This window comes from Heterodontus francisci, chromosome 1 (genome assembly GCF_036365525.1).
Source record: "Heterodontus francisci isolate sHetFra1 chromosome 1, sHetFra1.hap1, whole genome shotgun sequence".
In the NCBI taxonomy this organism is placed as follows: Eukaryota; Metazoa; Chordata; class Chondrichthyes; order Heterodontiformes; family Heterodontidae; genus Heterodontus; species Heterodontus francisci.
The window spans coordinates 151,045,568-151,072,269 of NC_090371.1; the positions used below are offsets into that span (position 1 = coordinate 151,045,568).

The 26,702-nt window shown below is 43.3% G+C and overlaps 1 protein-coding gene across 3 annotated transcripts in view; it reads right to left on the reverse strand.

Moving 5' to 3' along the window:
* The window catches only part of rbpjb (recombination signal binding protein for immunoglobulin kappa J region b), a 125,246-nt gene that overhangs the window by 24,027 nt on the left and 74,517 nt on the right, over nt 1-26,702 (reverse strand). For all 3 annotated transcript variants that reach the window (XM_068037146.1, XM_068037155.1, XM_068037137.1), the window contains exons 4-6: nt 14,543-14,708; nt 7,794-7,968; nt 6,154-6,291 (exon numbers count right to left, since the gene is read on the reverse strand). In XM_068037146.1, coding sequence (XP_067893247.1) covers nt 6,154-6,291; nt 7,794-7,968; nt 14,543-14,708 — 479 coding nt within the window. The remainder of the gene's footprint in view (nt 1-6,153; nt 6,292-7,793; nt 7,969-14,542; nt 14,709-26,702) is intronic.

The following is a 26,702-nucleotide window of genomic DNA, read 5'->3' on the forward strand; positions in this document are numbered from 1 at the left end:
AAGTGGAGATTATACAATAACACTCCTGACTTGTGCCTTATAGATGGTGGACAGGCTTTGGCGAGTCAGGTGGTGAGTTACTTACCGCAGGATTCCTAGTCTCTGACCTGCTCTTGTAGCCACGGTATTTATATAGCTACTCCAGTTCAGTTTCTGGTCAATGGTGGAAGAGACAGATAGCACTAAAGTAGGAAATAGCAAAATATTAGGTGGGGTCAAAGTGAGAATGTTAGACAGCAGTAGAGAAGGAGGTACTTCCGTATTAGATGGGAGTGGACTGAGAAGGACTACGAGCAATGCCAGGACAGGCTTACAATGCATGTGTGCAAACGCACAAAGTGTGGTGAATAAGGTTGGCGAACTACAAGGAAAAATAGCAGGACGGGAATATGATGTAGCGGTAATAACAAATGTGGCTTAAAAATGGCGAGGACTGAGTACTTAATATACAAGGAAAAAATGTTCAAAAAAGATAGAGAAGGAGCAAATCTGCTGGGAAATCACAGAAATGTGCAAGAACTATACAGTGGTGATATTGGGGACTTCAATTACCCAAACATTGATTGGGATAATATCAGAGTAAAAGATGAGGAGGGGGGAGAAATTTCTAAAATGTGTTCATGAGAACTTCCTTGATCAATATGCTCTCAGCCCAACTAGAAAAGAGGCATTGCTGGATCTGGTGCTGGGAAATGAGGTGGGCCAAGTGTCTGTGGGGCAAGACTTGGGTAAGAGTGATCATCGTATCATAAGGTTTAGACTAGTAATGCAGAAAAGGAAGGAACAAAATAAGGCAGAATTGTCTAGATTGGAAGAGGACTAATTTCAACGCAATGAGAAGGGATCTAGCCAGAGTAAAACAGAACCAAAAACTGGCAGGAAGAGCTGTATCGGAACAATGGGTTATCTTTAAGGAAGAGAGGCTTCAGGTACAGGATAGGAACATACCAACAAGGGTGAAAGGTCGGGGAACCAAGAACGGGGATCCTTGGTTGATGAGGGAGATAGAGATGGTGATGAAACAAATAAACGAGGGTGCATGATGCATGTCAGGTGAATTCATCAGGTGAAAACCAGGCCATATACAATAAGTTGAGAGGGATGGGGAAAAGGAAAATAAGACTGGCAAAGAGAAAAAAATGAAAATAGAATGGCAGTCAACATAAAAGGGAACTGCAAGATCTTCTACTGGCATGTAAATAGTAAACAAGTAGTAAGAGGAGGAGTGGGACTTATTAGGGACAGAGAGGGCAATATATGCTTAGAGGCGCAGGGCAAGGCTAATATACTTAATGGGTACTTTGCATCAGTGTTCACTAAGGAAATGGAGGCTGACAAAATATCAATAGAAGCAGAGAGAAGAGAGGCAATGGATAGGATAAACATTGAGAGGGGGGAGGTACTAAAAAGGTTGGCTATGCTTACGGTAGACAAGTCACCTGGTCCAGAAGGGGGAAGGGGGGTCGAGAGGGGGGAAGGGGGGGTCGAGAGGGGGGAAGGGGGGGTCGAGAGGGGGGGGAAGGGGTGGCGAGACGGGGGGGAAGGGGTGGCGAGACGGGGGGGAAGGGGTGGCGAGACGGGGGGGAAGGGGTGGCGAGACGGGGGGGGAAGGGGTGGCGAGACGGGGGGGAAGGGGTGGCGAGACGGGGGGGAAGGGGTGGCGAGACGGGGGGGAAGGGGTGGCGAGACGGGGGGGAAGGGGTGGCGAGACGGGGGGGAAGGGGTGGCGAGACGGGGGGGAAGGGGTGGCGAGACGGGGGGGAAGGGGTGGCGAGACGGGGGGGAAGGGGTGGCGAGACGGGGGGGAAGGGGTGGCGAGACGGGGGGGAAGGGGTGGCGAGACGGGGGGGAAGGGGTGGCGAGACGGGGGGGAAGGGGTGGCGAGACGGGGGGGAAGGGGTGGCGAGACGGGGGGAAGGGGTGGCGAGACGGGGGGAAGGGGTGGCGAGACGGGGGGAAGGGGTGGCGAGACGGGGGGAAGGGGTGGCGAGACGGGGGGAAGGGGTGGCGAGACGGGGGGAAGGGGTGGCGAGAGGGGGGGGAAGGGGGGGGCGAGAGGGGGGGAAGGGGTGGCGAGAGGGGGGGGAAGGGGTGGCGAGAGGGGGGGGAAGGGGTGGCGAGAGGGGGGGAAGGGGTGGCGAGAGGGGGGGAAGGGGTGGCGAGAGGGGGGAAGGGGTGGCGAGAGGGGGGAAGGGGTGGCGAGAGGGGGGGAAGGGGTGGCGAGAGGGGGGGAAGGGGTGGCGAGAGGGGGGGAAGGGGTGGCGAGAGGGGGGGAAGGGGTGGCGAGAGGGGGGGAAGGGGTGGCGAGAGGGGGGGAAGGGGTGGCGAGAGGGGGGGAAGGGGTGGCGAGAGGGGGGGAAGGGGTGGCGAGAGGGGGGGAAGGGGTGGCGAGAGGGGGGGAAGGGGTGGCGAGAGGGGGGGAAGGGGTGGCGAGAGGGGGGGAAGGGGTGGCGAGAGGGGGGGAAGGGGTGGCGAGAGGGGGGGAAGGGGTGGCGAGAGGGGGGGAAGGGGTGGCGAGAGGGGGGGAAGGGGTGGCGAGAGGGGGGGAAGGGGTGGCGAGAGGGGGGGAAGGGGTGGCGAGAGGGGGGGAAGGGGTGGCGAGAGGGGGGGAAGGGGTGGCGAGAGGGGGGAAGGGGTGGCGAGAGGGGGGAAGGGGTGGCGAGAGGGGGGGAAGGGGTGGCGAGAGGGGGGGAAGGGGTGGCGAGAGGGGGGAAGGGGTGGCGAGAGGGGGGAAGGGGTGGCGAGAGGGGGGAAGGGGTGGCGAGAGGGGGGAAGGGGTGGCGAGAGGGGGGAAGGGGTGGCGAGAGGGGGGAAGGGGTGGCGAGAGGGGGGAAGGGGTGGCGAGAGGGGGGAAGGGGTGGCGAGAGGGGGGAAGGGGTGGCGAGAGGGGGGAAGGGGTGGCGAGAGGGGGGAAGGGGTGGCGAGAGGGGGGAAGGGGTGGCGAGAGGGGGGAAGGGGTGGCGAGAGGGGGGAAGGGGTGGCGAGAGGGGGGAAGGGGTGGCGAGAGGGGGGAAGGGGTGGCGAGAGGGGGGAAGGGGTGGCGAGAGGGGGGAAGGGGTGGCGAGAGGGGGGAAGGGGTGGCGAGAGGGGGGAAGGGGTGGCGAGAGGGGGGAAGGGGTGGCGAGAGGGGGGAAGGGGTGGCGAGAGGGGGGAAGGGGTGGCGAGAGGGGGGAAGGGGTGGCGAGAGGGGGGAAGGGGTGGCGAGAGGGGGGAAGGGGTGGCGAGAGGGGGGAAGGGAGGAGTGGAGAGAGAGGAATGTTGTGTTTCTTGCCTACTGTTCACACACTTATCAATCATGCCAAGATGACTGGCATGAAGATTAGGTCTGTTACATATAGATTACAAAAGTGCCCACAAGGCGCCTGTACCCTTGGGATCCACATGCTGTGCAACATCACTTCCTTTGATGATGATCACACCCACTCTTTGTAGATTCCCTTAAAGCCCTAACATCCCCCTTTTTCCCATAAAGATAAATGCTGCACACAGTAACAACAGAAGCACACAAGCATGTTGCAAAAACTAGTTACATAAAGATGGCTCTCCACTTATCATTTGAGAGTTTAAAGGTCTCTAAAACTTCAAGCTGGTTGCTGATCCTTCCAGATTGCGTGATGGTCAAAGTCTTTTGGGATCTAGCCTCATCATTTCATTGCTCTTGCCCTGTGGACATGATCGACTCCCGGGACTATCGTTGTGCTGGCTGTATTCACAATGATCTTCCATAATTACGCTCTCTGGCCTCACCCTGGAGCATCCACCCAGTGGTGGATGACACATAGCTGGATAACTCCCTCAGCTAGCGTCTGTTCCTCCATAACATTGTTCCGTTTGGTGTCATGACCTCATAGGATCTAGGCTCAGTGTTTACCTTCAAACTTCTGTGGGAAACCAGGTTTTTTTCTGTTGGATGCATCACCCAAGCCTTTTGTCCCACGCATAGTCGAGGCAGCTCTGCACCCGCATTTTGGTCACATATAGTCTTCGTCGTCCTGTTTTTCAAGAAGCTTCTCTTGCATTGTTGAAAACGTGGACAAATGATGGCTAGGCAGTGTGGTTCGCACTTGCCTCCCAAACATCATTTCTACCAGCGACAGTAAGTCCATGACCAAGGGTGCCACTCTCAGATGTAACATGGCGATTTGGAGATCTTAATTTGTCTCCCTGCACTTAACAATCAACACCTTAACAGTGCGGACCATTCTTTCAGCGAGACTGTTTGACCTAGGGTAATGTGGCGAAGCAGTCACATGGTTTATGTCCCATTTAGCACGCACATCCCGAAAAGCCTTGCCAACGTACTGTGGCCAGTTGCCCCTCACAATCTCTTCTGGTGTACCAAACAAACTGAATATAGGGGCAAGAGGGCAGGGGGAAGGTACAAGGAGAAGAGGGGAGAAGCGTACAGAGTGGAGAGGGGAGGTAGGCGTGCAGGGTGGGAAGGAAGGACAGGGATGGAGTGGAATAAAATCATTGGGAGGATAGTGTGGTTTTGGGGAGAGAAAGATGCCTACAAAGAACACAGATTGGGAAATGAACGGACAAACCTGGAACATTAATTCTTTCTCTCTCCACAGGTGCTGCAAGACTATTTCCAAAATATTCTGTTTTTATTTTAGCAAACAAACTACTTGTTACAGTACTCATGTTTCCAAACAAAAATCAGACAATACACAAAGTAAATCTAAAAACCATACAAAGGAGGTAAAAAAAAAACAAGCCTATAATTTACAACTGTTCCTCATTCTGCTTCACAAACTTGACAGCATGCAAGGTGCTTTCAATTTAATAACACCCCATAAACCAGTTTGCAGGAGAGGAAAGTGAAAAAAGTGTAGTTGGTAAGGGTCAAGGATAGTTAAGTATACTTAACAGACTATGCGTAAATCACATAGTAGTTTTCCCATGATGAAAGAGGAGACACCTCAGAACCAGAGTTGAGTACAGTTCTTCGAAAATTGCACAATCTTCTGTCAAAAGTTAAATCTAGATTGTGCTTGAAGGACTTTGAGCAACTCCACACTGGTTGCCTGCATATTAATGCCATTGGTGATTATATATATTAAATTTCCAATTAGGCCTCCCAATTTGCTGGCTAGAAGCACAAGGTGGAAAACTTTGTGACCTATTGAGCAAGCATTTTGTTAGAACCTAAAAGGTACAGGCTTTCAGCTCCATGACACAAAGCAGCTAGTGCAAAAGGTTGATAGTTAATATCCAATAGCTCAGTAACTGAAGCCATTAGTGACCATGTGGCATATCTTTTCAGATTCATGTGGAGTTAGATAGCTCAGCAATAATCTCTGGAGACAGGTAAAACTTCAGCAGCACTTGTAGCAAATAAAGAGGCTAATGGTGACAGCATTGTTCTGACTCCAAATCAAGTTAATAGCATCAACCATGAAGATATGGAACAAGGGGTCATAGTCTCAGGATAAGGGGTCAGCCATTTAGAACTGAATTGGGGAGAAATTTCTTCACTCAGAGACCATGAATCTTCGGAATTCTCTACCTGAGGTCTATGGATGCTCAGCTGATGAGTACATTCAAGACAGATTAATAAATTTTGGGGAATCAAGGGATATGAAGAGTGGAAATCACATCTGATCTTTTCTCATCCCTTGCATTGAAGTTAAACTATGTCCTCCAATTGTTGTTCTGGCCAATATCAGTTTATGCAACACAGATGAGTAAGCAAAGCCAAGATCTTTTGGTCAGTATTGTTCACTGATATTTGAACTGGTGCCGTTACCAACTAGATCATGAGAGCAGCTCGACGCAATTTTATATCAAAAGTTTTAGACTATCCTTTTGCATACAAACTTTATGCACATAGCTGGATAACACAATTTTCTTCCATATGCTGGCACCTGAGGAACAGCAAATACAGCAAGGTTCCCAGCCTAAAACTCTCCTCTGTTGTTGAGGTTTCTCAATGGAGTCTGCATTCACAAATACAAAGGCATGACATTCTAAGAGACAACCCAACACCCAAAAGTTGTTTTTCCTATTGTAAACAATTAAAAAAAAATGCATTGGAGACTTCCATTTGCAAGATATTGGCTTTGTACAAAATTACATTTGATATAAAAAATGTACAAGTCAGGACTGCATGGCAAAGTGCACAAAGATAGGTTAATTATAGCTGCTTACACAGATGGATGTAAAACGCTCCCCACTGTTGTGAACTGGCATGGAAGTTCCCTCCTTCTACATGTAGATAACGTGTGCTGACGGTTTGTGAACGAAGTCTGTTAAATAATGCCACCTTTGTTCCTGATGCAATACATACTAAAAAGAAAAGAAACATTGTAAGCAATTATAGGAAATTAAAACAAGAGAGAGACATGGATAGGTTGAGTTATCTCATTGAAGTAACAACTTTCAAAACAAAACAAATTCTCAACTTATTGCACAAGTGTTTTAGATTGCAGCCATTTAATATGACTAAGTATAGTGCACAGGAGAAACTGGCAAACTGCATTACAACTATAATAAATAGCAGATTCTATTTCATTATTTTTCCTTTACTCTTCGCAGTTTCTCTTCTCTTACTTTATTCATTGCTTGATATTCTATCAATTCTTTCCTTTTTTCCAGTTATTCTTTATCCCCTTTCAGAAAAAAAACTATCAAACTGAAAATTGATACTTTCATCCACAAGTTTCGAAGTGCTCTCAACCTTTAAAAAACTAACATTTGTTTCCTCAATGTTTATTCAGGCGAGCAGCTGAGCCCAAGACCATGAAGGACCCAGGTTTGATCCTTTGTCTACACTGAGTTAGCTGATCTCAGCTAGGGTGCCGATATGAACACTTGAATTGAGCTCAGTGCCATTAGTTCAGGGAAAACCAACTATTGCTCCCATTACCAACTGCCATACAGCAAGCTCTTCTGAAAATAAAACATGTGCATATCAGGAGAACCATATGTGGCTCAGCAACTATGTAGCCACAGTGGAAGAGTTTATTGTTAAGGCTTACAATGAACAATGTGCACTTGGGTGAGGTACCAAAAAGTAAATTAGATCTGTGGAACCGTAACCCAGTAAACAGTCAACAATTTCAAAAGGGGAAAAAAATTGGAAAAAGAGGTTTTTTTTTTAAAGAAAGGAATATATCATTCAAGAACAAAGTAAGCTTTTCATGGCCTCTGTTCAAAAAGTTCTATAACAGGCCACTGTGAGGTACTCAAGAACAAGTCAATTAGACTCATTGGATATTTTCTCTGTGGATAACCACCTCGCTCAGCCAAGGGAGCAGAGATTGGAAATTCATCATGTAGAAATGCAAACAAACCCAAGTACTATCCAGCTCAGTATATAATGCATTAATACAGCATATCTTTAGTTCGTAAAGATCCTGTGCAAATTTGTGCTGTGCAAATGCAATCATACGTAGTTTTATAATTTTCCCTCTGATGGAGAGAGTAGATTCTACAGGAATTTGTCAATCTTATTAAATGTGAAATTCAAAACATTCCAGTTCAGCTGCCCCCTCCCCTCTCCCCACCAAATTGCAGGTCTGATAAACACACAATTTACTTTTGACTAAAATGTGCATATTCATGGTAATCCTCATCCTCGAAGCTACAGAATGACCAAATAAACTGTTTCTGAAATGGGCCATTATGCAATGCACCAACAAATGAAATAATGCTAATTTTTAAACTTAACCAACTATAAATATTTTGGAATGAAAGATTATGCGCAATATTGTACACGTTTCAAAATCTAAAGTCTATCATTGTGCTATGAAATGTAATATTTGGCAGCCAAATGCATATGTACTTACAGTCTGCATTTTTCAAGGACTGTTTCTTTTTGGAAGGTTTGGAGATTACTTTGATCCGTTTGCTGTGAAAGACGCCAATGTCGTCACTATTACCATAAAACATTTTTACTGATAACATGAAGTGCTTTCTCTTGTCGGAGTCAGATATGTACAATGTTTTGGCTGTGCAATAATTCTGAAAAAATAAAAGGACATAAGACTTTGTACAGCTGAGCAAATAAAAGCAGAAGCAACATGGGCTGTGTGAATGTGAGAGATTTCATGGAACTGATTTCAAGTTTTTCATAGTTGAATTGTGATTTAAACTTTAAAACCAAAGTAAAATTACACACATTTTTCAAAAAGGCAATACAAGGCCTTAAATACTCTACACTGAATCTTCTTAGGATCAAGTTCAAGTGCATTCAAAGTAGTGGGTTATGGATTAAATGAGCAATTATATCAGAGGAAGAGGAGAAATGTGAATTGGGGTCAAAACTGATCACACATTAACAAAGTAATGTTAAAACAAAGGAAGGGGTGGATTAAAATCAAATGCTCCTAAGACTTTACATGCTACAATCTGCTCCTCTGATTTATTTCTTTGATCTTTCTTGGCAGTGCACTGCCCTGCAAAGGCATGGCTGTGAAGTTCAGCACATGCTCCCTTCTTTCTCTCATTACATTGTCACATTCCATCATTTAGATCTAAGCTTTCAAAAATATTTGTGTATACAGCTTATATTTAACAACACATCTAAACAATATCTGTGAAGCATAATATTGTTTTTACTGACCACACAGAGCTTCCAGATAGCTCTATGAAATTCTTTTCTGGATTTGATATACTGAACCAAGGTAATATTGTGTAACTATGGTATTAAACTAATGAACAAAAGTCCTCTCTATCAGAACAAAGTCTCTTATAAAAATTCATTAAATCTTAACCAGTAAGCAGAGAAGTACAATAAACTGAACAAAAACAGACATGCTTTGGTTTGCTATAGCAGTCTGAAATCTGGAAGTTTATGTGAATACTTCTGACAATGAGCAGAAGGGGTTAAGAAAACCCCTAAACATGCTGGCTACAGATTCAGGAACATTAGTGTCACAGGCCAGATCTTTGTGATGCATATGGAGATTCCAAACAAACCTACTTGCCTGTTACAGAAGCATGTGAAGACAATGCAAGTAGACAGCATTTGAACTCTCGTATTTAATGTTTGAGTCAAAATAATAAACTGATCTGTCCCATTTAATGGATAAAGGCATTGCCCCAGTGTAGTACAAAGTCATACAGACTAGACACTACCAGATTCAATCTTGGTCCATGCTGAAATAACCTCCCTGCCATTGAGTTCAGCCAAGGAAAGAATGGAGATGCGACCTTTTGGTATTATAGTAAACCAATTGTACTTATCAGAGTCCATTGGAGGCCAGCTCAGCCTCTCCCTAGTATTCCTTGAATTGATCTTGCTACAGAATTGGAAAAAAGCAATGCGTTTTATAGAAGCACATTAGCCAAAAATAAAACGGGGAAAGCCTGCCCATCAAGCAAGTGTCTGAAGCACTCCATGCACCTACCTGCTAATGTCACAACTCTCAAATTGAGAATACTGAAAATTCATTCAGTGGCACAAGACTCCTGCATACGAACCACTCGGCCCTTCGAGCCTGCTCCGCCATTCAATAAGTTCTTGGCTGAACTAATTACTCCAGATTTCCACCTACCCCCAATAACCTTCTATCCGCTTGCTTATCAAGAATCTATCTACCACTGCCGCAAAAATATTCAAAGACCCTGCTTCCACTGCCTTCTGAGGAAGAGAATTCCAAAGACTCACAACCCTCAGAGAAAACATTTCTCCTCATCTCTCCTTTAAATGGGTGACCCCTTATTTTTAAACAGTGACCCCTAGTTCTCGATTCTCCCACAAGGGTAAACATCCTTTCCACATCCACCCTGTCAAGACCCCTCAGGATCTTATATGTTTCAATCAAGTCACCTCTTACTATTCTAAATTCCAGCGGATATAAGCCTGGCCTGTTCAATTTTTCCTCGTAAGACAGCCTGCCCATTCCAGGTATTAGTCTTGCAAACCTTCTCTGTACTGTCTCCAATGCATCTACATCCTTGCAAGTACGACATCCATGTCTACAGAACACTCCAAATTTACTGAATTTGAAGGTCTACCATTTCAGACAATACCTTGAGACCCATTAACAATTTACTTTTCAAAAAGGTTCCACTGCAGCAACTCTAATTAGCTGTAAATTATAATTCATAAGTCCCCTTTGCTGCAATTTACTGATTAACCAGACATGTCACTGTAGCACCACAGTAGCAAATACTTGTAAGCATTTTAAAAGCTGAGAAGATAAACATATACAAGATTACTTATATTTGGAAACAAATATATTATTTACAGTATGATTTTCTTTACTCCTTAATTGAAATTACAATTCCAGAGGGAAAAATCTGGGATAAGTCAAATTATAAAATATTACAACACATTCAGCTCATTAAATCTTTGCTGGAATTTTTCTCTACGGGCTAGTTAGACTAATCTCTTGCTTGTTCTTTGTACTTCCCAATATTCTTCTTTCTTTGCAACTACTTTATTCACTTTTAAAGAAGTTATGGACTGTTTCAACACATTTGTTGCAGAGAATTACACATGCTAACTATCTACCTACTTTTTTATCTTTTCACTCCTCTCCCATTGGAACTGTGTGCCCTCTGGTTAGTACCTCACTAACCAGTGGAAATTTACCTAATCATAACCTTTTGGAATCTTGAGGACCTCTGTCAGGTCACCCCTTAACCTGCTCAGGCCCAAAAAAAGCTCTAGACATTTCTTCATAACTAATTTTGATTTGTGGTAAGATTCGTGCTGAACTATGCAGTACCTTTCGATGGCTTTTGTTTCCTTTCTATAATGGGATGCCTAAAACTGCACACCAAAAGTGATCTAACTACACTACTGTACAAATTTAACACTAACTCTTTGTTTTTGTAAGGGCATCCAGTGAAGGCAGAAGGCTTTGTTGATGCTTCCAAAATGGTTTCTAGCCTCGTCACAACCTGATTCTGAGGTAACCCATTTTGAGAGATTAACCTCCAAACTTTTCTGGAAAATAGTAGCAACATCCAAGATTCTGAGATAAGCGAAGCAACACCATATCCTGGACTTCCCACCTGGTCCCTGCCTAATGGGCATCCAGGACCAACTGCTGAAGAAACTTCACTACCTAGCCTACGTTACCCACATTTGACTTCCGTCCCAATGAGCAATTTGTCAACAAATCAATTTTGCTTGCAGACTTGGCTTAATGTGCCTGACATAAAGCTATAAGCATGCGAAGTGCTAACTTCAAATCAATGCTTTAGCTCAGGCATTCAAGTGTTTCAACAACTCCTCTGGATGAATTCGAGCCTTTCTCTGAACAAGAAATGAAACATATCGCTATTTGCAAAGAACAGCAAATGAATGAACGGCTATAAAAAACAGACACCTTTCAAAAGTTTGTGTCTTTTATGAAACCTCTCACTTGTAGTAAGGCAACAGCAGGTTTCATGCATCATAAAATGTCATGCAAACAGAGACAACTACAGAAAAATCTTGTGCCAAAATTCTTTTTCTTTTCTTTTGGGCCTCCTTATCTCGAGAGACAATGGATACGCGCCTGGAGGTGGTCAGTGGTTTGTGAAGCAGCGCCTGGAGTGGCTATAAAGGCCAATTCTGGAGTGACAGGCTCTTCCACAGGTGCTGCAGAGAAATTTGTTTGTTGGGGCTGTTGCACAGTTGGCTCTCCCCTTGCGCCTCTGTCTTTTTTCCTGCCAACTACTAAGTCTCTTCGACTCGCCACAATTTAGCCCTGTCTTTATGGCTGCCCGCCAGCTCTGGCGAATGCTGGCAACTGACTCCCACGACTTGTGATCAATGCCACACGATTTCATGTCGCGTTTGCAGACGTCTTTATAACGGAGACATGGACGGCCGGTGGGTCTGATACCAGTGGCGAGCTCGCTGTACAATGTGTCTTTGGGGATCCTGCCATCTTCCATGCAGCTCACATGGCCAAGCCATCTCAAGCGCCGCTGACTCAGTAGTGTGTATAAGCTGGGGATGTTGGCCGCTTCAAGGACTTCTGTGTTGGAGATATAGTCCTGCCACCTGATGCCAAGTATTCTCCGAAGGCAGCGAAGATGGAAAGAATTGAGACGTCGCTCTTGGCTGGCATACGTTGTCCAGGCCTCGCTGCCGTAGAGCAAGGTACTGAGGACACAGGCCTGATACACTCGGACTTTTGTGTTCCGTGTCAGTGCGCCATTTTCCCACACTCTCTTGGCCAGTCTGAACATAGCAGTGGAAGCCTTACCCATGCGCTTGTTGATTTCCGCATCTAGAGACAGGCTACTGGTGATAGTTGAGCCTAGGTAGGTGAACTCTTGAACCACTTCCAGAGCGTGGTCGCCAATATTGATGGATGGAGCATTTCTGACATCCTGCCCCATGATGTTCGTTTTCTTGAGGCTGATGGTTAGGCCAAATTCATTGCAGGCAGACGCAAACCTGTCGATGAGACTCTGCAGGCATTCTTCAGTGTGAGATGTTAAAGCAGCATCGTCAGCAAAGAGGAGTTCTCTGATGAGGACTTTCCGTACTTTGGACTTCGCTCTTAGACGGGCAAGGTTGAACAACCTGCCCCCTGATCTTGTGTGGAGGAAAATTCCTTCTTCAGAGGATTTGAACGCATGTGAAAGCAGCAGGGAGAAGAAAATCCCAAAAAGTGTGGGTGCGAGAACACAGCCCTGTTTCACACCACTCAGGATAGGAAAGGGCTCTGATGAGGAGCCACCATGTTGAATTGTGCCTTTCATATTGTCATGGAATGAGGTGATGATACTTAGTAGCTTTGGTGGACATCCGATCTTTTCTAGTAGTCTGAAGAGACCACGTCTGCTGACGAGGTCAAAGGCTTTGGTGAGATCAATGAAAGCAATGTAGAGGGGCATCTGTTGTTCACGGCATTTCTCCTGTATCTGACGAAGGGAGAACAGCATGTCAATAGTCGATCTCTCTGCACGAAAGCCACACTGTGCCTCAGGGTAGACGCGCTCGGCCAGCTTCTGGAGCCTGTTCAGAGCGACTCGAGCAAAGACTTTCCCCACTATGCTGAGCAGGGAGATTCCACGGTAGTTGTTGCAGTCACCGCGGTCACCTTTGCCAAAATATAAACTTTAAAACCATGAATTAGCAAGGACCAACAGTCACATGTAACACTAACAGGTCAGTTCAAAATAGGTGGACTGCTGAAAAAGAAAGTGCTGGAAAAAAATGAGGATACAAGAGCTAACAATACAAGCAAAATTTAATTCACAAGCTGCAGAAATCTGAACCATTTTCAGAAGTAAAATGGCACCAAAACACCTTTCAGTGTGGGAGACAATAGATTTGCTGCAAGTGAAGGAAAAAGAGCAGCACAAGTCTCCAAATAAAACTATGTTTACTCAACAGCTCGGGGTTGGGAACCTGTTTGTTTGGAACAGGAACATCTTAAAAAGGAAGTGTCTATTAGTATGTGGCGGTTGAACAACTTAAATTCAGATTCATAGCAACAGCAGGAGGTCATCCAGACCCTCAAGCCTGCTCTGCCATTCATTTAGATCATGGCTCATCAGTATCTCAATTCCATATCCTGACACTTATACTAAAAAAAATTGCTCTCAGTCTTTAAAGCTCCAATTGTTCCAGCATGCACAACATTTTGGGACAGCAAATTCCAGATATCTGTTAATGTGTGAAAAAGTGATTCCTGATTTCTTTCCTAAATGGCCTTGCTCAAATTTGAGAATTATATGCCCTTGTTCTTCATTCCCCCACTAGAGGGAAAAAGTTACTCTGGAGCAACCCTATTCAGTTTTTTTTTAACATTTTAACACCTTGATCAAATCCCCCTCAATCGTCTACATTCAAGGGAATACAAGTTTATTCAACCCATCCTTATAATCCTGGCATCATTCTGGTGAATCTGCACTGGAACCGACTGAATGCAACCATATCCTTCCTGGGGTGTGGTGCCTAAAATTGTATGTAGTACTCCAGATGGGGGTCTGACCAAGGCCCTATACAACTGCATCATAATTTCCCACCCTTTATAATCCAGCCCTCTTGAAATAAAGCTCAACATTTCATTAGCCTTTACAGATGTTTTATTTTGTACCACAAAACAAGCCACACCCAAGACTTCTTTTCAAATGTTTTTGATTTTTTAATCTGAGCACTTAATCCTTCTCAAATCCTGTAGCTGTATGCATCAGGCAATTGCTTCACTTTTCATGTCTACTAGCTTCCTACCTAATGCAAGTTTTATTTATCGATTGAGAGACAGTCTCTTTCAAGCAAAGTTATAGACAGGGGGAAAAAAATGAGCATGCTGACACGTTTTCAGATCCACGCAATTTAATTTAAAAAAATTCTTCGTTCTAGTCAGCAATGCCAAACAATCCTGAATTACACATGGTATATGTCAGAGACCACACAGACCATCCTAGATTGCGTTGAATGAATGCTGTCCTAACCTCACCAATATATCCCTTAATGCACTGTACAATCATAAGTGTTATTTTGAACTGCAATTGCAACTAGCTTGTGAGACCAATGGAGCATTTAAAAAAAAACATGTACTTTAAATCCATGCTCACTGTTTACCTTAGTACTTGTTTAGCAGTATCCTAGGTCAGGTAAGAAGCCTACTTGTCCTACCTTTCCTTCCAAGTTAAGCTGCTGCATTTCTTGGTCACTATTTCCAATCCCAATAAATGCACATGGCTGTGATTCTTGTTCATTGCATCCATCTCGTTCCATTTGATCTTTCTTTTTCTTCCATCCGCTGCCCATTAGATATACACACGGAGGAGGGCAGAAAAACCTGCAACATGAAGTACTTTTAAGAATTTTCAACTAATGTGCAAAATGTTAACCTATGGATTGAAATAAATGACTAGCATTCACACTCAATGGCACTGAATATTAGTCCTTTCACTTATCTCCACAATTTAATAAACTCCCTGACAGCTTCATAGTGAATTTGTATTTACACTGACCAATTCAAGTGGGTCAAAATAACACTCAACCACACTTCCACCCAAGTTATAATACTTCCAAATCACTGCCAGCCTTTCCTCTGATCTTTACTAATGGCAAATCAATCATTGCCATGACACACACAACCCTACAAAGCACACAAATATTGTCTCCTGAGTAGAAATGAAAATTTCAATAGCATTTTGACAAGCACATATGTATCATTTTAGCAGTTTTTCTTTGACACTACAGACTAATGAAGTGCCATTGTTTTGGTGGTTGAACAACCAACACGATTGTATACTTTTGTAGCTCCACAATACATTGCAGTTGAAGTCCGCTATAAAATTTTAAAGCATTGCAGATTGCTTGGTTAAACCAACTCATTAAATGAATTGTCAGAAGCTAGTAGTACAAGAGTTATTAGCCATTTATCACTTTTAAATATTCTCTAAACACAACCACCCAATTTTTAATAAAGGCTTTTTGAATGTGCTACACTCTTATTGCTTAGATCACAAGTTTTAACCTTCAGTTCTACAAATTTGTAAACGTAATGGCTAAATACCTCCATGGTGACTAAGTAAATCAATCCTAAAAATCAAGGTCAGCTAATCCCAATGGCCAGAATTTAAGTATAATTAATTTCAGAAATGAACAGTCAACCAATATTCAGAACAGAAAAAGATAAGTGATTTTATTTTTACTCTTCTCATTGAATACTACTTTTTCAAATACTAAACCAAAATATAGCACCTTGGAGTCCATGAAAGCGAATTTATCCCAACGAAGAATTGAATTCAAAATATAAATTAATAAAAATAAACTTAAAAATGCAAATCAGTGCATTGTCTTAACTACCCAGGCCAGATATCACAAGACCTTGCTATGTTGCTTGCTCCTGCAGCTGTCTTGTGGCTCTACCCTTCAGGACTTTATACACATAGGCCTACTATTTCAGCTATGACCTTCCACATGGTATTTTTGTAGTTGGCAACCATCCATGAGCTTTTGAGGATTATCGATCTTCAGCTGTATAGCACACATACTTCTTGATCATTTAGAAGACTTCCGTATGTGCGCACCTCCTGCAAAACTTCATGGGTCAGGATTTTGAGTAATGTCAACAATGTCAAGGGGAGACAATGGAGTAGTGGTAATGTCATTGGTCCAGTAATCCAGAAGCACATGCTAATGCACTGGGGACAGGTTCAAATCCCACCATGGCAACTGGTGGAATTTAAATTCAATAAATAAATTTAGTTCATTATTTTAAAAAATCTAGAATTGAGAGCTAGTCTCAATAATTGGTGCCATGAAACGGTCATCGATTGTTGTAAAAACCCATCTGGTTCACTAATGTCCTTTAGGGAAGGAAATCTGTTGTCGTTAGCTGGTCTGGCCGACATGTGATTCCAGACCCACAGCAATGTGGTTGACTCTTAACTGCCCTCCAAAATGGCTTAGCAAGCCACTGTCAAGGGCAATCAGGGATGGGCAACAAATGCTGGCCTTGAGACACCCATATCCCATGAAATAACAAAAAACTTTGTGACAATTATAACAGACACTGCCTATGGAAACTTTCACAATGGCAATTCGCTATCGCTGTATATTTGCAGGCCTCTTCACACTGGTGTCACTTTGGTGCAGGTCTACACCCAACTCCCAGTTCTTTGGCCTCCTCAACTTCTGGTCCTATTCTTTGGCTCACTTTTTTGCCTGACTCTGACTCTTCCAGGCTTCCTGCTGTTATCAGTCTCTTTGGTGACCTACTCTATTGAGGACTGATCTGCACTGTCCCTACCTCAAGGCTAGGAACCCCAGGCACTAACCAACTCAGCTGAAGACATAGTTGCCCTATGTCTGGCTCATCCGGTCTTGCATCCCTACCTACCCTTCCAGTCACCTCTGTCAACGAACTCTCCCTGACCCTTTGATCCTCTGTTAGAAATGAGCAATATGCCATTTAAAAAAAAAATGTGGATGTATGTGTATATGAAAATATATGTTTACACACAAACTTATAAATAGATCAGCTTGAAATAGGTAAAGGAATAGGCTAGTGCTCGAAGCTTGGTTTTACTGGAAACTGCTTAAGGTTTCATTTCTCTAGAAACAAAACTAGTGGAATAATTATTCTTAGGTAACGATAGCTGTACATAGCCCAGAAAAGGGTCATGACCAGATGGGGCTTCTGCAATAGTGGGAGAGACTCTGGGTAGATACTTCAAACAAATAACCATACAACAAAATAAAAGCAAAATACTGCGGATGCTGGAAATCTGAAATAAAAACAAGAAATGCTGGAATCACTCAGCAGGTCTGGCAGCATCTGTGGAAAGAGCAGAGTTAACGTTTCGGGTCAGTGACCCTGCTTCGGAACTCTACAACAAAGCTGTGCTGGGCTTTTCATTCAATCTTGCTTAATTAAGATACTTGCTGAAATACAAAAGTTAATTAGTGTGTGGAAGTAGAATAGATCATTCGGGAGGCGGAGGGGGTTATTGAGAGGAGTTATAGGGAGGTAGTCACACCTCAGTAAAAGAAGTAGGTAGATGGGTTACCGTCAGGGGAAGGAGAGGGAACCAGCAGGCAGTGCAGGGATCCCCTGTGGCCGTTTCCCTCAACGACAGGTATACCGTTTTGGATACTGTTGGGGGGGGGGGGGGAAGACTTACCAGGGGTAAGCAATGGGGTACAGGTCTCTGGCACAGAGTCTGTCCCTGTTGCTCAGAAGGGAAGGGGGAAGAGGAGTAGAGCATTAGTCATTGGGGATTCCATAGTTAGGGGAACAGATAGGAGGTTCTGTGGGAACGAGACAGACTCACGGTTGGTGTGCTGCCTCCCAGGTGCCAGGGTTCGTGACGTCTCGGATCATGTTTTTGGGATCCTTGAGGGGAAGGGGGAGCAGCCCCAAGTTGTGGTCCACATAGGCACCAACGACATAGGTAGGAAGAGAGATGGGGATTTAAGGCAGAAATTCAGGGAGCTAGGGTGGAAGCTTAGAGCGAGAACAAACAGAGTTGTTATCTCCGGGTTGTTGCCCGTGCCACGTGCTAGCGAAGCGAGGAATAGGGAGAGAGAGGAGTTGAACACGTGGCTGCAGGGATGGTGTAGGAGGGAGGGTTTTGGTTTCCTGGATAATTGGGGCTCTTTCTGGGGTAGGTGGGACCTCTACAAACAGGATGGTCTCCACCTATTCTAAGTATATTTACAATTCAGTACTCCTAACCCAATGTGGTGCTGATGCTTTAAGCTCACCTCCTAGTCCATTTCCCTAGCTCACGTGGAAGCTAAGTTTTTCTTAAACTTATTATTTTTCAACTTCACTTGGCCATTTGAAGATTAAGTTTTATTTTAAATATTTTGCACTGTACAAAAACAGAATTCTCTCCAAGGCTACCAGCAACATAAACCTTTTTGGCTTTGCTACAAGGGTGGATATAGTGTTACGAGATTTCCATTTTTTGTTGAAACTTGAGAATCTATATTTTAAAAACTGAAAAGGATTTCATGGACACTGGATCATCTGGAGATTGCTGAACTTTGTGGGAGTATTGTTTTAAAAGAAAAGTCAACAAAAGGTTGACCAGTAAACAAGTTTTACTGGAAGGCACATGATTTCAAGTAAACATAGCAGGGGGTTGTGTTGTGACAAGACAGGATTTATGATCACAGGACTTGCCTGGAAAAAGTTGGTTTCATTTTGAACTGTTAAAAGCCAGCTGGTGTTTGGACTAAAAGAGACAGTTGGAATTCGTTTATTGACCTGCCAGGAGATCAGAAGAAAATCCAGATAACTCATCTCTTTTTGAAGAATCCCTGCTCTTGAAAAGCAAGCTCTGTATGAAATTGTCCTGTTGCCTCCTGTATTTTGAAGAAATCCTGAACGTTTGTAGAAACCTTGCATCTTTAAAAGCACTTTGCATCGAATGAGAGAGAACTGGAAACCTTTGTTGCTGCACACCTGATGTAAGACCTACATGAAGCCTTCTGAAGCTGAATTTCTTTGACTGCCTCCCCAAACAGACGGCTCATCAACCTCACCTGGAAAGATTCCTAGTGGCAACCACCAATTCAACTTTGGGACACCTCGCCAAAACAAAGGACTTCCATATCTGCCATTCAGTACAAGTTACTTTTTTACTCCTTCTATTTCTTTGTAACAGCTGTAAACAAAAATCCCTTTTTTCCCCGGTTAACTGGTTGTGTATGAGTGTGTGTGCGTGTGAGGGGTCTAGGATAAAAAATAAGGGGTTTTAATTTGTCAATTCATGTACATATTTACAACATTATTGTTTAAGACTTGGTTTTACAAAAAATGGATAATGTTGTTGTTTATTAAAGAAACCTGGTTGGTCTGCTTTATTCTGGGGACAAATAGAGCATCAAACTGATTGTTTCGGTAAGTAGGAATATTTGATATGTTGTCACCTGTGGAGAAGTGGGGCTGAATTAACAGTGCATTCCTCCTGCCTCAGTCATAACAGCAAGTACAAAATTCCAATATTTTTCAATACAAATTACTCACTTGAAGTAATTAAACAAAGGATATCAAGGTTAGCTGTTGCTAGTTTCACGTTGATGTTAAATCACACCACACTAAATTCTTAGAACCTAAAACTAAGTATTGTGGTTAACCAGCAGACACAATTTCCTTCAGTGTGCATGACAAGTTACTCTGCCTAAGCTTCCCATTGCATGTTTTGATCATTTTAGGCATCTACACTGGAAATTGCTGAATTTCTTTTGAATGGCTTTATTGCCACATTTGTGAACCATGTAGGAACACAGCCTGTGTAATGTGCTTAAAAATTATTTTTTTTCTCCAATCACAATTGATTTCAAGTCCATACAAAGCTTGATTTTTAATCACAATGCCAGGAAGTACAGGCAACAAGATGGAGGCTTGCCTGACCCCAATTGTTATATCACAGTGGGTAGTTCATTGCCTTTTCTCACCACACACACGCTAAGGACTTTCCAAGGTAACCCATACATAAGAATCTGCTACAGTGATTGGCTATTGGCACTATCAAATGCCTTCTGAAAATCCACAACACTCAGCACTTCTGATAACGATAAAGAGGATATGTGTGCTATATAGTTGAAGATCAATATCCTCAAGAGCTCATGGATGGTTGCCAACTACGAAAACACCATGTGGAAGGTCAAAGCACAGATAGTAGGATTGTGTGTGGCAAGTCCTGAAGGGTAAACTCACAAGACGCTGCAAAAGTGAGCAACATAGCAAGGTCTTGTGATATCATGCCAGGGTGGTTAAGACGATGCACTGATTTGCATTTTTAAATTTACTTTATTCATTTATATCCTGAGTCCAATTCTTCATTAGGAAGAATTTGCTTTCATGGATCTTCAAGGTACTATATTTTGATTTATTATTTTAAAAGGTAGTATTAAATAGAGTAAAAGTCAATTTTCCTGTCTGCATATTGGTTGACTGTTCTATGAAATGAATTATACTTGAAAATTGTTGCCATTGAGATTAGCTAACCCTGTTTTTTTAGGATTGATTTACTTAGTCACCACGGAGTAATTTTGCCATTACATTTACACGTGCAGTAATGAAGGTTAAAACTTGTGATACAAGCAATAGTGTAGCACATATAGAAAAAAAAATAAAAAGGGACGTTTGTGTTTAGAGAATGCTTTGTCCAACAGTATTATGAGAGTAGAGTTCTAGTCATTGCAAGATCTGCTTTGGTGAAAACCAACAACTTTTCTAAGACTGCCATCAATAGATGCACTAATTCTGTTGAGGATATATGGTACAGAAAAGCTTTTCAGGAACAGCGAGTGATCACAAAGCATCTTTCAAAAGACGTGGTCAACACAGTGAAGGTCCTGTCACAAACGATGATGTGCCTGGCACCAAATCAGAACATGCAAGGTGGTGGTGGACATAGTAGTTCCACAAAATCTCAACAGACCACTCCTATACAGCAGGATCAACTTTAACTCAGTTGAGAAGATTACTGAACTGGATGTTAATTGTGATGAAATTGGAATGCACAAGGGGACGGTAGCATAGTGGTAATGTTAATGGACTAGTAATCCAGAGGCCTGGGCTAATGTTCTGGAGACATGAGTTCAAATCCCACCACGGAAGCTGGAGGGATTGAAACTTAATTAATTAATAAATCCGGAATAAAATGTTAGTCTTGTTAACAATGATCATGAAACTACCAGATTGTCATTAAAAACCCATCTGATTCATTAATGTCCCTCGGGGAGGAAATCTGCCATCTTTACCCAGGGTCTGGCTTACATATGACTCCAGATCCACATCAATGTGGATGACTCTTAACTTCCTCTGAAATGGCTTAGCGAGCCACTCAGTTTAAGGGCAACTCGGGACAGGCAATAAATGCTGGTCTTGTCAGCAAAAGCTCACATTCCAAGAACGAACTTTTTTTTAAAAAACTGAGATCCACCATATTTAAAGAACAAGTTACCTGGAGTGGATCAAATCTATGTGAAATCGTTCAAAGAAAGCAAAGATGAAAAGTTGTCTACCATCCTCTGTTTATTTCATTTGGCCTGGGAACATAAGAACTTAAGAAATAGAAGTAGGAGTATACTATAAATAATGGTTGTGTCCATGCCAGCCCTCTGCAAGAGCCACTTCCTCACCCTCTGTCTGTAGCCCTGCAAATTTTCTCTCTCCAGAGCATAATCAATTCCCTTTTAAAAGTCATGTTTGGCTCTGCCTCCACCACATGCTTGGGCAATTCATTCCAGATCCTAAGCACTTGCTGCCTAAAAACAGGTTTGCCTCATGTCGCCATTGGTTCTTTCACCATTCATCTTAAATTGGTGTCCTCTGGTTTTCGAACTTTCCGCCAATGGGAACAATTTCTCTCCATCTACTCTGTCTAAACACCTTATGATTTTGAACACCATCATCAAATCTCCTCTCAAGTTTCTCTTCGCTAAGGAGAACAATTCCAGCTTCTCCAATCTATGCAAGTAACTTAAGTACCTCATCCCTGGATTCATTCTCGTGAATCTTTTCTGCACTCTCTCTGAAGCTTTAACATCCTTCCTAAAGTGCAGTGCCTAGAATTGGACTCAATACTCCAGTTGAGGCCAAACCAGTGTTTTATAAAGGTTCATCATCATAACTTCCTTGCTTTTGTACTCTGTGCCTCTATTTATAAAGCCCAGGATCCCGTATTCCTTTTCAACCACTTTCTCAACCTCACCTTCAACGACTTGTGCACATATACTCCCACGTCTTTGTTCCTGCACCCTCTTTAGAATTGTACCCTAGATTTTATATTGCTTCTCCTTGTTTCTACCCAAATGTACTATTTCATATTTCTCTGCATTAAACTTCTGCCTTATGTACACCTATTCCACCAGCCTATGTCCTCTTGAAGTCTTATCACTATGCTCCGCATAATTTACAATATTACCAAGTTTTGTGTCAGCTGCAAATTTTGAAATTGTGCCCTGTACACCCAAGTCAAGGTCATTAATTATAATCAAGAAAAGCAGTTGCCCTATACTTTCCTCCAGTCCGAAAAACAACTGCTCACCACTATCCTGTTTCCTGTCACTCAGCCAACTGTCCCTTTTATTCCATGTGCTTTAACTTTGCTGGCAAGCCTTTTATGTGGCATTTTATTGAATGCCTTATGGAGGCCCATGTACACCACATCAACCTGCTCGGTCACCTCATCACAAAAACTCAAATCAAGTTAGTTAAACATGATCTGTCTAACAAATCCATGCTGGCTTTCCTCAATTAATCCACAGTTGTCCAAGTGACTGTTAATTTTGTCCAGGATTATAGTTTCCAAAAGCTTTTCCACCACTGAGATTAAACTGACTGGTCTGCAGTTGCTGGGTTTATCCTTACACCAGTGTTCAAAAAAGGATGTAACATTTGCAATTCTCCAGTCCTCTGGCACCACCCCTGTATCTTAAGAGGATTGGAAGATTATGGCCAGTGCCTCTGCAATTTCCACCCTTACTTCCCTCAGTATCCTCAGATGCATCCCACCTGGTTCTGGTGACCGATCAATACAGCCAGCCTTTCTAAAACCTCATCAATTTTTAGCCCATCCAGTGTCCCAACTACCTCCTCTTTCACTATGACTTTGGCAGAAACTCTTCCTCGGTAAAGTCAGAGGCAAAGTAGTGCCCTCTGCCTCCATGCATAAATTCCTTTTTTTGGTCCCTAATTGGCCCCACCTCTTCATTATATATATGTCCATAGAAGACTTTTGGCTTGCCTGTTATGTTAGCTGCCAGTCTCTTCGTCTCTAATTTTCTTTTTCACTTTCCCTCTGAACTTTCTACATTCAGCTTGGTTTCCACTTGTATTACCCACCTGAGATGTGTCATAAGCATCCCTTTTTCTGCTTCATCTTACTCTCCAACTCTTTCACCATTCAAGGAGCTCTGGCTTTGGTTGTCCTACCCTTTCCCCCTCGTGGGAATATACCTTCACTGCACCTGAACCATCTCCTCTTTAAAGACAGCCCATTGTTCCATTACAGTTTTGCCTTCCAATCATACACATCAATTTACCTGAGCCAGATCCATTCTCACACCACTGAAACTGGCCGTCCCCAATTAAGTATTTTTTACTCTGGATTGCTCCTTGACCTTTTCCATAGCTAACCTAAACCTTATGGTATTATGATCACTGTTCCTTCAATGTTCCCCTATTGACACTTGATCCACTTGACCCACCCCACTCCCCAGAACCAGATCCAGCAATTCCTCATTGGGCCAGAAACATACTGATCAAGAAAATTCTCCTGAACACACTTGAGAAACTCTTCCCCCTTTGTCTTTTACACTAATCATCCTAATATAGAAGTCCCCCATTATCACTTCTCTATAGTTTTTACACCTCTAATTTTGTTGCAAATTTACTCCTCTGTATCCTTCTCACTAGCTGGCCTATAGAATACACATAGTATAACGATACTTCTCTTGATACTTAACTCTAACAAATTAGATGGTCATTGACCCCTCTAGGACATCCTCTCTCTCCAGCACTGTAATATACATCTTAATCAATACTACCACCCCTCTTTTCTTCCCTTCTCTATCACTCCTGAAAACCTTGTATCCAGGAATATTTAGTACCCAGTCCTACCCTTTCGTGAGCCAGGTTTCTGATATCGCCACATCATATTCCCATGTCACTATCCACACATGCAGCTCAGCAACCTTATTTACATACCAGCACTGTAAACCTCATTTAGACCTTACTGTACTCCCTCTTACTCTGACCTTACTATTTCTTACTCTAGTGCTATCTGTCTCTCAAAGTTTTGTGAACCTCGTTTCTCCTTTCTAATGCTACATCCTAGTTCCCATCCCCATTGCCATAAGTTTAAACCCTGTCCAACAGCACTAGCAAAATGCCCCACAAGGACAATCCCAGTTCTGTTGAGGTGCAACCCCCCTGGCCTGTATAGGCTGCATCTCCCCCAGAACCAGTCCCAATGTTCCAGGAATCTAAAGCCCTCCCCCTACTGCATCATCTCGCCAGCCACACATTCATCTGCTCTAACCTATTTCTATACTCACTAGTGCGTGGCATCGGGAATGATCCAGAGATTACTGCCATTGAGGTCCTGCTTGCTAGTCTCCTTCCTAGCTCAGGTCGTGCTTGCTAGTCGTCTTCCTAGCTCGTCCCTTCGAGCCTGCTCTGCCACTCAATATCATGGTTGATATTCTGTCTCAACTCCACTTTCCCACCTGCTTCACATATCCTTCGATTCCCTGAGTCCAAAGCTCCATCTCAGCCTTGAATATATTAAGTGATGGAGCATCCACAAATCTCCAGGCTAGAGATTTCCAAAGATTTGCAACTCAGTGAGAATATTTCTCATTTCAGCCTTAAATGATCAATCCTTACCCTGAGACTGTGCCCCCCCGTTCTAGATTCCCCAGCCAGGGGAAACAACCTCTGTGTCTAAAAAAGAAAAAATACCAAAAGTTTGGACAAAAGGATCATTAAGATTGCCAAAAAAAGGGGACTGAAGCGTGATATTACTGTCATCATCCAGTTTTCATCATGCTCTGCCAAAAAAACTTTTGAAACAATTTTATTATGGACCAAAAGTCTAAAACCACATTATTCATCTTAGGTATAATATCATTCCTTAAAGGTACTAACAGTGCTTCCCAAAGTGGAGATTGGGACATGGGGAGTAGGAAGAGAAAAATATATACTGGAGTGTGATTTTCAAAAGGAATTCGTCAAACTTGTCTGCATATTTTCAGACTGCCAGAATGCATTTAACCAGAAATGTCTGTGGACTGGAATGGGAGTGGGTGAAGGAGATATTCAAGTCTTCAGAACATTGATGCAATAATTGATCAAGACAGCCCATTTGGTGCCGGCCTTCACAACAATAAAATATGTAGAAATAAAAGTACTGCAATTGTACAGAGCGCTGGGCAGATCTCATTTGGTATATATTAGCAAGGGTATAATGGCCTTGGAAATAGCCCAGCAGTGATTTACCAGGAGATAAAAGGACTGGTTAAATTTGGATTGCATTGCCTGGACATTACGAGACTATTTAAGACACGATCTGATTGGTCTGTTTCAAAAATTGAAGGGAATTGATAGGTTACTTGGAGAATGACCCTTCTTCTCTCTAGTAGGGGATACAGAGTAAGGGGACATAAATAAATAGTTAAGCCCGTTATAAACAAATCCAGAACAACCTATTCACAAAGAAATGGGACGCTATGAAATGCCCTGTTCCAGTAGACCAGTTTTCTGGACACAAAATTGGCTAAGAGACAGAAAGCAGAGACAAGGGGTGAAAAGTTGTTTTTCAGACTGGATGGTAGTACATAGTGATGTCCTCCAGGGGCCAGTTACAAGACCCACTGCCCTTACTTAAAATCCCTGGGTGTACACAGCATAATTTTCAAGTTGACAAGAAACTCAAACATTAATTAACTCACCATCACCAAGGGCAATTAGGGGTGGGCAACAAGCGCTGGCCTTGCCAGCGACGCTCACATTCCATGAACGAATAAAAAAAGTGAGGATAGTAACAGACATCAGGACAGCATGGACAGGCTTGTGAAATAAGCAGACACATGACAAATGAAAGTTAGAGTCATCGAGAGATACAGCACCGAAACAGGCCCTTCGGCCCGAGTCCGCGCTGACCATCAACCACCCATTTATACTAATCCTACATTAATCCCATTTTTCCCTCACATCCCCACCTTCCCTCAATTCTCCTACCACCTACCTACACAAGGGGCAATTTTTTTTTTTTTACAATGGCCAACAGTTCTGGTCACCCACACTTCAGGAAGAACGCGAGGGTCCTGGAGGGTGCAGAGGAGATTTAGCAGAACAGTTCCAGGAATGAAGGATTTTAGTTACAAGGTTAGGTTGGAAAAGCTGGGGCTGTTCTCCTTAGAACAAAGGAGATTGAGGGCAGATTTAATAGAGGTGTACAAGATTATGACAGGCTTAGATAAGTTAGACAAGGAAATACTGTTCCCACTAACTAATGGTACAAGGGCTAGGGGACACAGATTGAAGGTTTTGGGCAATAGATGCAGGGTGAATGAGGAAGAATTTTTTTTTTACGCATGGGTGGCAATGACCTGGAACTCGCTGCCCACAAGGGTGGTGGAAGCAGAGACAACCAATGACTTCAAAAGGAAACTGGATGGCCACTTGAAGGAAATGAACTAGCAGGGCAACGGGGATTGACAGAGGGAGTGGGACTGAGCCGGCGTGGACTCCATTGGCCGCCTTCTGTGCCATAAAAGACTGACTCTATAAAGGACAGTTATTCAGAGTGACAGAAGG